The 11,862-nt window shown below is 62.4% G+C and overlaps 1 protein-coding gene across 3 annotated transcripts; it reads left to right on the plus strand.

Moving 5' to 3' along the window:
- The first annotated feature begins 625 nt into the window (after positions 1-625).
- On the plus strand, positions 626-11,403 carry ORAI2 (ORAI calcium release-activated calcium modulator 2). Of its 3 annotated transcripts, none has more exons than XM_004448294.3 (3): positions 626-704; positions 3,947-4,184; positions 8,196-11,403. In XM_004448294.3, the coding sequence occupies exons 2-3, from the start codon at positions 3,960-3,962 to the stop codon at positions 8,733-8,735; spliced, it is 765 nt and encodes a 254-aa protein (XP_004448351.1). In that variant the 5' UTR covers positions 626-704; positions 3,947-3,959; the 3' UTR covers positions 8,736-11,403. The 3 variants fall into 3 exon arrangements, with proteins under 3 accessions (XP_004448351.1, XP_004448356.1, XP_012384028.2); XM_004448299.3 differs by having other exon boundaries at positions 639-704; positions 3,898-4,184; XM_012528574.3 differs by lacking the exon at positions 626-704 and having other exon boundaries at positions 974-4,184.
- The last annotated feature ends 459 nt before the right edge of the window (positions 11,404-11,862 follow it).

Raw genomic sequence — 11,862 nt, forward strand, 5'->3', positions numbered from 1 at the left:
CTCCCTACCTCCCCTCCGCCCCGCCCTGCCGGCTGGAACCCGGGACCAGGAGTCGCGGCCTCTCGACCACCCCGGCCCGCGACTGGGCTGGGACACCCTCGAAGGCCACCCGAGGGGCCCGGGCTCCATCCTGCGCGCAGACACCCCCGGCACGGAGAAAGCGCAGCCTCACGGTCCCGCCCAGGGCCCGCGCCAGGTCCCGCCGCGTAGCGAGAGCGAGGGCCGCGCAGTGCCCCAGCCCGGCCGCGCCGCCCCCGCGTCCGCCCCGCGCCCCCGATCCGCCCGCGCGCGCCCCGGATCCGCCCGCGCGCTCGGGTCTTCGGGGGCCGGGGCGCTGCGTGTGGCCGCCGACTTCCCGCAGCCCGTCTGTCCAGCTGCGCCCGGCCCCGCCGCCCGGGCTGGGAGGGGCGGGGAGACCCGGGGGGATCCGGGGGGACCCCTCCCCTAGACGCCCGGCGGAGGGGCCCGAGCCCAGCCCCTCGGGGCGGGCCCGTCACGTGGCCCGCAGCGCCCCGCCGGCCGGTCACGTGGCGGCGGCGCGCCGTTGCCTTGGCAGCGGCTGCGGCGGGCCGGCGGGGGCGGGGCTGGGGGGGACCCCGCGGGACACGCGGACGGAGGAGGGGGCGGCGCTCGGCGCCCCGGCCCGGCCACAGGCCCCTCGGCCGCGCCACCGCCGCCTGCAGCGGGGCGGGCCGGCAGCGCGGGTGAGTGCTCGGCGGGCGGACCGGCGCCCCCCCTCGGCCGCGGGGTTCCGGCGGGTGGGGGGATCCCCGCCCGGCGGGGGAGCCCGGAATGGGAGCGGGGAGATCCGAGAGGGGGGGCCCCGGGCCTTTCCCTGGACGGGGCTGGGATGGGGCGGAAGGGGGAGGGAAGGACGGCGGGGCGGGGGGCGGCCCGGGGACCCCACCCGCGCGGGATCCCTGGGTGGGGTTCGGCGCGGAGACGACTGGGGGGGAGGAGGGCGGCGGGGCCGGGGTGCGGGCCTCCCCCGGGGGAAGGGACGTAGATCGGGTTGTGCGGGGCCGCCGGGCCCCCTCCCCGCGCCTGTGAGCGATCGCGAGCATCAGAAGCCGACGTCGGCGACGCCCGGGGAGCTGCGTGCTCGCCATTGCCCGTGCCCCAGATAAGGAGAGGAGGAAGTCGGCCAGGCAGGACCCAAAACCTGCCCCGCAGAAATGGCTCGGGCAGACGTGCCAGGGAGAGTCGCTCGGCTTTCGAGAGGCTTTCGAGAGGGTCACCGTCAGCCTACGGACGGGACAGCCCTCTTTTCCCTCCGGCTGACCGAGAAACAGAACCCCGGGTCAGGGAGAGCATCCGCGCAGCTTCCGCCACCTGACTGCTAGGGCCAGCTCCTTCTTGCCCCACCCCAGCCCCTGCTTGAGCCTTGGGTGGGAGCAACCCGTCCCTGCTCTCCCCCTGGGGGCACAAGGTGGCCCTGGGAGCGTGAAGGATGGATTTCTATCTGATCCTGGGTCGCTCCCTCTTTCGGGGCCAGGCTCCGAGCAGCCAGATGGCCTTTCCTCCCCAGCCCTGCCGGCTCTGGGGACATCTCCAGGGCGGAGCCTCCCCTGGCCACCCGCTGAGGCCACCCGCAGGCTTCCTGCCCCTGGAGCTCTCCATCTCTACTTTCAAACCTGAGCCCCAGCCCAAGCTCACTGGCGGCCCCTGGATTCTTTCTTCACCCCATCCAGCCCTTTAGCCCCTTTGGAAGCCCCCCCCCTCACGTCCCTGTCCTCCCAGTCAGCCACCATTTCCCGGGGCTCACAGATCACAATGACCCTCTGATGAGGGTCATTGCTCCACTCACCAACTTGCCCCAGGCACCTGTGGCCACGCCCCCCCCCACTCCCTGCATCCTACCTTTCCCCGGTGGGTTTTCCCAGCCCCCCTTGGCAGCCAGCCTTCTCCCCCTGTGCCCTGGAATGAGAGCCACCCCAGGGTGCGCGGGGAGCCTGTCCCCCTGCTGCTCAGGACCCTTATGAGCAGCATCTTGTCTTTGAGGTTGGGTCCCTCTTTGCCAAGGCTGCCTTCACCACCTTGTCCTTGTCATCTAGAACCTTGCTCCCTAGTGCTGTCTGCGAGGACCCCTGCCACCCAAGGCTGAGGGGGCCAGCACCTTGTCTGCTGCCTCACCCCCTCACACCCCCTCGGCTGCAGCTTTTAGTTCATCAGATGAGAATCCCCACTTCTCCATCTCCCCACTGGGCACTGGGCACTGGGCAGTGCCCTGAGGATGGAGATTCTCTCCTGTTTGATCTTTGATGGCTAAGTCCAAGTGCCGTCTTCTACCAGGGCTTAGAAGCATCTACTGGATGCAAGATGAAGGGGGCAAGGACAGATGCTCTGTGCATCTCGTCTTCCACCCCTCCACTGTCTCCACCATACCTGCAGGCTCAACTCTGTTAGATAGACCTGGCAAAAAAGAGAAAAGATGCATTTCCAAATTATGATGTGAAATAATTTGGAGCTGACCAACGAGTTGGTTGGTGAGTAACTTCTCTGAATTCTTCCCAGGGGCGTGAGGCGCATCCCAGTGATGAGAGTGCTGCTGGCTGCAGAGGGGCGTGAGGAGCAAATCTCCCAAGTTGGCAGTCCTATAAATGACCTAGTATTTGGCATCCCCTGGCAGAAATAGAAGGGCACAGAACTGTTCTCGGGGATCCTGCTAGCCAGTGAAAGCTGTACCTCTGCAGCCTGGCAGAGGACAAAGAGAGAGACACACCAAAAGACAGAGACAGACGGGGAGCAGGCGTAGCTCAGTGGTTGAGCACCTGCTTCCCACGTACGAGGTCACGAGGCCCCAGTTCAATCCCTGGTACCTCCTCAAAAGAAAAAAGACAGACACCCCCACCCCACCCCCGGCCCTGCCTGTCGAACTCTTTAGAGATGGCATTTAAAGACCAAGTTAGGGGCATGTTCCCGGCTGCTGACTGGTTAAATAACACCTGCCCACCGGCCCTCCAGCTGGGCCCCCCGGGCCCTAGAGACGCTGATCATTTGTCATGGCCTTAAGTAGGCTTTTCATGGGGCCAGCGTGAGCCTGAGCTTCAGGGTCAGTACCTGTCACCAAGAGAGCAGCCAGGTACCCGAGGCCCGGCAGCCCACGTGGTGGCTTAGAGCCTTGTGGGATCACCAACCCCCATTTGGAGTCCTGGAGTTTGGGGGTTAAATGTGTAACTATAGCTGGATCAGGCTTTCTGCTCAGTCTGTTCTTGGGCCCGCGGTCTCCTTTTGCTCATGGCAGTTGGTGGGTTTAGATGTGCGTTTGGTCAAGATTTCCCTCCCAGCCTGAAGGTGGATTTACTTCAGTTTTACAAACCACATACTTTGGGGCGTGAACTGTACTGATGAAAGTTGGATTTGAGAAACTAGCGGCTCCTTGGAAATGCTCGTTTCATACTTGGTAGCTGGACATTGAGGGGCAGTTTTGAATCTTGCGGTGCTGCCCCCTGCAAGCCGCCCCAAGTCCAGCAGGGCGGGGGGGGGGGCCCACGCCACGGCGTCAAGGCAGGTTCTGCAGCTTTAGGGCCAATCTCTTCCTAATGCTGCAGCTCCCTGTTCCTTGAAGGTGGAAACGGAGGGATTTGTTCAGAACTTTCGGTCCCAACCTGTGCATTGCACTGACTCAGGGGCCCACCTGATTGGAACCGCTCTGAGCCTGGGGACGAGGGGCCCAGTTCCAGCTTGTGGAGGGACCCCTTTGCCGAGGCGGAGCCCAGTGCACACCTGACCTGCTCCCCTCCAAACAGCCCCACATCCCCATTGGAGCGGGGGGGGGGCACCCCAGAGAGCCGGGCCCCACACTCATGCTACCTTCGGAGCCCCGGCTTCTGGTGTGGGGTGTGAACGGCGGCCCCCGGGGCAGGGTAAAGGGGCTTGGATTCTGGATTCTTCCAGGCCCCAGCAACCCTCTAGGATGCCTGAGTGTGTCTCTCCCCGCCCCAAGCCTGGCTCCCACCATGAGCGCCGAGCTCAACGTGCCCGCGGCCCCCGCCACGCCCGCCTGCTCTGAGCCCGGCCTCAAGGGCATGGATTATCGGGACTGGGTCCGCCGCAGCTACCTGGAGCTGGTCACCTCCAACCACCACTCGGTGCAGGCCCTGTCCTGGAGGAAGCTCTACCTGAGCAGGGCCAAGCTGAAGGCCTCCAGCCGCACCTCCGCCCTCCTCTCGGGCTTCGCCATGGTGAGTGCCATCGCGCTGGGAGACGCGGGCTGCAAAAGGCGCCTTTTGCCAAGCCAGGGTCTGCGCTGCCGGAGGACAGCGCTCTCTCGGGGCCCCCGTCGGCCTGCATGGGCCGATAGGAAGACCCGGTGCCCCAGAGGGCGAGGGGGGCTGCGGAACCCAGGGTCGACCCCGGGGCCCTCACCCAGCCTGCCACGCTCTTGTGTTCCCCAGAAGGTATTAGCTCGGCAGGGAAGTTGGCAGTGGGTAATGAAAACACAGGGCTTCCTAGAGAAGGAGACCCCGGGCCACCCCATCTTGGATGACACCCACGAGTTTGGACATCTGCGGGATTGACCGAGTTTGCTCCGTTCAGCCCCCAGGTTGGGGACGCAGATGCTCCCCGAGTGTGGCCTCGAGTGAAGAAGCAGAGCGTCTGGCCTGAGGCCCGGCCGGCCCGCCAGGCTTGCCCTGTGTGGCACCCCAAGGACAAGGGTCAGCCTGAGGCAGAGGGCGCGGGCCACACAGCGGGCCCTGTGAGGGGCCCCTCCCGTTGATTCCCGAACCCCCAGACCCACACCCCTCTAGGGAGCTGTCGGAGGGGAGGCTGCCGGGACTCCGCAGGGCAGAGCTGGCTCACGTCTGCGGCCACCCCTCCTGGGCTGTGGGCCGGAAGCGGTTTTTCCCCTTCTGTCTAAATAATTGTTTTTCCAGAGCCTAGAACCTCCGTTGTCAAGTCGGTAGTGCAGAAAAGCAGCAGCTGTCGGAGGGAGGCGTGGGGCCCACTCCCGTGACAAGGGTCTGCTCAGTGTCCTCTGGGCCACCCTTGGGAGAACGGGCCCTTCGCACGAGGGCGGGGCCGCCATCTGGGGTGAGGGCCACTACGCGGGAAGGGCCGGTGCCGGGGCGGCGTCTGTTTAAAGCAAAGGCTTATTTTTTTAGGTCCCGAGTTTAACTCCTCTAACATAGGAAAGCGTGTGGTCCCTTGCCACCCTAGCCTTGGGCTCAGAGGACTTTCTTACCATGACTTCCATCACACTAAAAAGACAAAATATTTTCTCAAGCGTGCTGCTGAGGAATATGTGTGAAAGTGTAGATGTCCCTATGAAAATTAAAGTTTGCTTTCCACACCTCAGAGTTAGAGTATTGCAGGCAATTTTTCTGGCTTATCCTTTTCTAATTTTGAGCAGTATTCAGGCTTAATGCAGGAAGACAACTTCCTTTCTGTACGGGCCCAGGTCTCGGAAATGGCTTCCTGTTTGCAGCTGCCTTTTGAAGACCCTGATCTTGCAAATGTTTAGATTTCCAAACTTGGGGAAGCTTCAGGGTGTTTACCAGCCAACAAAGTGCTCGCCGCGATTGAAGGCTTCAAAATCCTTGGTTAAAATTGGATTGGCATATGAAAGAGAGCGCAGGAAACCCGGAAAGAGGAGTGGTTGAGGCTCCCTGGCAGCCTTCGGGGGCATGACGTGGTCTTAGCACGAGGACAGTGACAGTGACACCGAGACGCTGGGACAGGAATACCGGGTCAGCCGGGTGGCGGCGGCGGCCGGGAGTGCTGTCCTTCATGTGGCAGTGGTAGCCACTCTCTGTCATCACCCATCCATTTCTTCAGCACTTAGGGAGACTCCCCTCTGTACCAGCTTCCCTGAGCACTTTGGGGGTGCATCTCAAAAGCCACGCTGGGTCCCTGCCTGCTGACAACATCGCCCCTCAGGAGAGCTGTAGACCCACCCATAACGGGGAAACAGGGATGCACGCAAGCCCCGGATGGCCAGGCTGGCGCGCAGGGTGCCGGCCAGCCTGGGGAGGGCTGCGTGGTTAGACAACGTGGCCCTCTCGCCTGCAGAGCCGCCTGGGGAAGCCAGGGCCAGGCGGGGCCACGGAGGGGAGTTCCTCAGTGTGTGACCTTCGCGGGATAGGGGCAGGGGCCGGGGGGACCGTGGACGGGGGACACGGGCGGTTTGCCAGGAGCAAGCCCCTCTTGCTGTTATGCATTCCCCAGTTAGAGCTGTCCAGCCGTTCGTCTGTCCAGCGACAAGCGCTTAAGCCAACCCGTAAGCTGCTCCTGCATGTTTGTCCTTCCCCAGCACAGACAGCCAGTACGCCCAGGCACCCTGGCAAAACCTCCACGTAAACACACGAAAAACGGCCTTTTAGCCTTTTCTCCTCAGGAGGCAGAACAAAACTGCTTTCCTTGTATGCCCCACCCCCACGCCTCCACACACAGTCTTCAGCTCTTATCTCAGTGCTCTGCGGTTTACGACATCCTTTTGTTGGCTCCATATCCTCCGTGGTAACAAGAATCTAAGAGTCTATCTTCGGTCACGTGGACACTGAAAAAAAGACCACCCCTCAGCCCAGTCTTGTGACTGCTGTCTTATTTAATGGCCCCAGCAATAACCACTGCCGAATTAGTTGCCATCCAGCTTGTGGTCTACTAGGGCTGTCATATCTTCCTTTTACCTACCATTTCCTGAAGACAGGGGGTGAGGTGGCTTGCTCTAAGAGGCGGTACTTGTTCGAGGGAGTTGTGAAATCTTTCTTGTAGATTTTTTACAACAGGGATGGCTCAGATCTAGAATATAAACCGTGGAAAAATGGGAAAGCCTCCCTCTGGCTTCTCTCTGCATTCCCACCCCACCCCCACGCCCCCACCCCTAGTCTGGTTTCTTAACCTCAGGTGTCAGGGAAGAGGTCCTTGTTGCTTCTTGGTGGAATGAGCCCTGGACTGGAGCCTCCCCTGGGAAGGCAGGGGCATGGGAAGCCATCTTGAAAGGACCGGGGGTGGCCGTGGGGGAGGCGTGGGAGGGCCCGTGCCTGTCTGCAGTGTGGCCGCACCTCAGGGTGCGGGGTAGGCAGGGCCCCAACTCACTGGCCATGGAGATAAGAGGGACTCCTGGTGCCCTCTGTAGGAGTTGGGTTTTTCCTTCCATTTTAAAATACTCTTTCCTCATCAAAGTGTAATACTGTGCACATAGTTTGCAAATTAAGGAGCCACTAGCTCGGCCAGCGGCTGCTTCCAGCATTCCGCCTCTATGCCATGCTCAGACTGCTTGTTTCGTTTTTTTTTCCCCCAAAGATTTATTTTATTTCCGCCCTCCCCCCCCGGCCCCCCGTTGTCTGCTGTCTGTGTCCATTCGCCGTGTGTTCTTTTGTGTCCGCTTGCATTATCCGGAGGCACTGGGAAACTGCGTCTCTTTTTTGTTGCGTCATCTTGCTGCGTCAGCTCTCCATGTGTGCAGCGCCACTCCTGGGCGGGCTGTGCTTTTTTCACGCGGGGCGGCTCTCCTTGCAGGGTGCACTCCTTGCACATGGGGCACCCCTACGTGGTGGCGCCCTGCGTGGCACGGCCCTCCTTGTGCTCATCAGCACTGTGCATGGGCCAGCTCACCACACGCGTCAGGAGGCCCTGGGGGTCAAACCCTGGACCCTCTATATGGTAGGCGGCCGCTCTATCAGTTGAACCACATCCGCTTCCCAGCTTGTTTCTTGATTGGTTAATTTTCGACATACTCTGTGGGCATCCTGCAGTGGTGGTTGATGATTCGGCTCACTTTTTCCTGCCCAGCCCCCTTCCCACAATTTCCCCTCCTCACCCCACCTTCATTTATCTACCCCTTCCTGTGCCTTCGGAGGTGGGCTTTGCTCTTTGGGCTCAGCCGGGTGGTGGGAGGCCACCAGCTGTGCAGCGTGGAGTCTGCGTCCCAGCAGAGCTCCACCCTTCACCCTTCTCACTTTTGGGAAGGCCTGTTTTTACTCTTTTGAAAAACCATAGTTGTTTTGCAGCTAAGTTCCATTTCAGCGTAGCTCTGACGCGAAACAGCAAATTCTCCCGCTGCCGGACACGTTCCCGGGGAAAGGGGGCTTCTGCCCTGCGTGGCAGTGAGGTCCCCCCGCAGGCACCCCGCCCGCCCCGCCCCGCGTGTCTTCACCCTCTCCTGCGCTTCTTAGCCTCGTCCGCAGCGAGCTCTTTAGGCAGGTAGAACAAAGGCAGGCGGGAAGGGCCGCAGCACGCTCTCTGCCTCGCAGGTGGCCATGGTGGAGGTGCAGCTGGAGACGCAGTACCAGTACCCGCGGCCGCTGCTCATCGCCTTCAGCGCCTGCACCACCGTGCTGGTGGCCGTGCACCTCTTCGCGCTGCTCATCAGCACCTGCATCCTGCCCAACGTGGAGGCCGTGAGCAACATCCACAACCTCAACTCCATCAGCGAGTCGCCGCACGAGCGCATGCACCCCTACATCGAGCTGGCGTGGGGCTTCTCCACGGTGCTGGGCATCCTGCTCTTCCTGGCCGAGGTGGTCCTGCTCTGCTGGATCAAGTTCCTCCCGGTGGACGCGCGGCCCCAGCCCGGCCCCCCGCCCGGGCCCGGCGGCCACACGGGCTGGCAGGCCGCCCTGGTGTCCACCATCATCATGGTGCCCGTGGGCCTCATCTTCGTGGTCTTCACCGTCCACTTCTACCGCTCGCTGGTGCGCCACAAGACGGAGCGCCACAACCGCGAGATCGAGGAGCTGCACAAGCTCAAGGTGCAGCTGGACGGCCACGAGCGCAGCCTGCAGGTCGTGTGAGGGCCGCCCCCGGGGACGGACGCGCGCCGGGCCCGGGAGCCGGACGGCCCGGCCGGGGGTCAGCAGGGCTGCCGCGGACACCGCCGAGTAGTGAAGGCCCAATGGCCTCTGGAAAATCCCCCTTCCGGAAGTGGCGGCCTTTGGTTAAACAAGAGACCCTGTTGCCGAGAGCTCGGGAGGGGAGCGGTGGACTCTGGCCCTGGAATTTCCTGAGTTGGAGATATGCCCCTTGTGTCGAGGAAAGAGAAGGGTGTCCGAGAGGGGGGTGCCCGCTGTGCGTTGCTGGGGAGCGTTGGGGCAGCTGAGGATGCTTAAGGGGACCTGCCCCTCAACCTGTGGTCAAGGGTGCTCTCAGAGACGTGGAGTGCGGCCAGCGGGTACAGGGACATCAGAGAAGGGACTGCCCTGAAGACCGGATGGGCACCTCCAGTGGTGCCACATCGCTGTGACAGGACAGGGGCTGCGACATCGGGCTGGAGCTGGGGGGACAAGGGATTACCCCTTGGCTTGGGGGACCTGGCCTGGGGCGGGGAGGCAGGAGCCCGGGGTCACGCTCCGCTCAGCAGCCTGTGGGGGGTGTGGCCCTGGGGAGGGCGGGGGAGGTAAAGCTGTGGGTGTCCCATGCGAGACGCCCCGGTCAGGAGGCTGAGCTCATCGAGGGGTGCCCTGAAGCCCAGGAGGTTCCGGTTCTTTTTATTCCCAGCCAGCCTGGGGTCCAGTGAGGCCACCAGGTTGGGGACAGGGCGTGGAGCGTAGAGGCCTCCCCTAGGCCACAGAATGGCCCCTGAGCCCGAGCTAGCTGCCCCTCACGCTGTGCCCGCAGAGGGCCAGCTCCCTGCCACCCGGGCCCCAGCCTCCGAGCAGGGTGGTCTGGCGGAGGCAGCCTGAAGGTCTTCCATCGAGACAGCGCCTCCGCCGGGCCGGCCTGCAGTGACAGGGTCGGGAGCCAAATGCAGACACCAGGTACCTCAGCAGCGACGGCAAGCCACCCACGGTGCTCCCCCGCCTCAGCTGGACACGGGGCCTGGCTCACCCCTTTACACGGCCGTGCGCAGCGTGGGTTCTGGGGTCTCAGTAAGGGCAGCTGGGAGGCTTAGAGCCAGGTCCTGGGGCGGTGTACATACTCGCGACAATGCCAGCCTCCCCGCACGCCTCCACGCCCTGCTGCTTCCACAAGCACGGGTACCTCTCCCACTGCGACCTGGAGAGGGAGCCTTTTGCTTTTATAGTCACTGGACTCCTTGTTGCTGATCTCATCTCTTGTGACAGCTTACTATTTCTGTAGGGTCTGGGTTGTCTGTGCTGTGAAATCTGGTGGGAGCTGATGGAAGATTCTGGTGGGAATGTGACAGCGGGTTGGGAATGCACCTCTGAGGTTGAGGCCTCTGGGGAGATGTGCCGCGAAGCATCGATGCAGGCCGTGACCCTTCTGGAGTACCCTGGACCTCTCACGCCGGGCTGGCCGAGAGCTCTGGCATCTTCCGAAGGACGCGTCCACCTCCCCTCCAGACACCCCTCCTGGGACCCGCCTGCCATCACCCATCACATCTGTACTTCCCTGAAGCCCTCCTGGAAAAGCTCTTCTGGTTTAATTTTTTTGCAAAGGCATTTCAGCGCCCCGCCAAGACGGCTGCTTTGTGTCCTGACAGGAAGAGAGGCCCCTGGCTCTTCTGAATGAGTGGCTCCCCACAGCCAGGAGGGGACAGCAGGCCCTTTCTCTGGCTTGAGCCTTTTGAGGGGGGCCATGCTGGGCCTCATCCTGCTCCCCAAAGCTGGGAGGCACACGCCCCAGCTCCAGGCCGGCCATTCCGCCTGCTCTGTGTGTGGGATGCCTGGCCTGGCGGCATCAGGGTAGAATGAGGCGGACCTACTGACGGAGCTTCCTGTAGGGAAGGTGGCACAGAGCGTATCGTGTGTGTGTGTGTGTGTGTGTGTGTGTGTGTGTGTGTGTGTGTGTGTGGTAACATCTATACAACGTGACAGTTCTGATTATAACCACATTCTGCTGTGCCATCACCACAATTTCTCCATCACCCCAAACCATGTTGGCACGCCATCTGGGAGAATAGTGTACTTGTTCTCTTTCACCCAGAGCACTCTCCCAGCTCTGGCGGGCCTAGTTCCCCGAGGTCAGGGGCAGCCAGGGTGCCTGTGGAGCAGTGGCCAGGAGGGGGCGCTCAGGGCAGCCCCAGCGCTTGTCGGGAGGCAGGCTCAGGTATTGGGAGCAGCTTGGGGAAGGGGGAAAGCAAACTGCAGCCTGGAAACGGGGTCTCTGGGGCTTTCGCCTCATTGTGCAGCCTTCGTGGGAGGGCTGCGGGCCTGCAGCAGCGGGGGCCTGCTTTCCCACGAGCGGGGCCTTCCGGTGCGCAGGAAACAGTCTCACAAGGAACGTCATCTCCATTTAGCACCTGAGAGAAGTTTCAAACTCAAGTTTGAACTTGAGTCTTAGGAACTGAGAAGGAAGAATGTAGGCCAGCGTCTTCTAGGAAGGTCTGCTGAGGACAAAGCCACCTAAGCCTGAGTGGGCCGCGGTTCACCTGCAGAGCCGTCGCCCGGCTTGCGCTGATTATTTATGCATGGGCACTGTGTAGCTCGGCGCTGTCCTGTGTATGCACTTTTCAAATGACTGCCCTGAACTGATCTGAATAAACAGCTGATGCTTTTGAAAGCTGTTGAGTGCTGTGGAGGGAGGTGCCAGGGGAAGCCCCGACCCTTCCCCATGTCAGTGGCACGGGCGACCCTGCATCCTGCATGACAGGTCCCTTCTCCCGAGGCCCCACCCACCACCTCCTCGCCGCTGGTCACTGGCTGCGCGGCCCTGACAGGCTTCCTGGGTGAGCGGAGGGCCATGGGCTCTGGAATGCAGCCGGGGCCCAGAGCAGAGGGTGCTGCTCAGCCGTAAGCACCTCTGCCAGCGGCTTCCCTTCCCAAGCTGGGCTGTTCCCGGAAACAGGAAGGGGCAGCCCCCAGTGTGTGGCTGAGCTCCAGCCCACCTGGATATGGACAGGTTGAAGGTCCCCCAACGGTCCAGGAGGAAGGGGCCACTGAGGCTGTGGTCCCCCGGGCCTCCAACGCCAGGTGCCTGTGCTCCAGGCCAGCACCCGCCATCCAGCCAGGCCGTGGGGTC

The sequence above is a fragment of the Dasypus novemcinctus genome, chromosome 23 (assembly GCF_030445035.2).
Source record: "Dasypus novemcinctus isolate mDasNov1 chromosome 23, mDasNov1.1.hap2, whole genome shotgun sequence".
Lineage (NCBI taxonomy): Eukaryota > Metazoa > Chordata > Mammalia > Cingulata > Dasypodidae > Dasypus > Dasypus novemcinctus.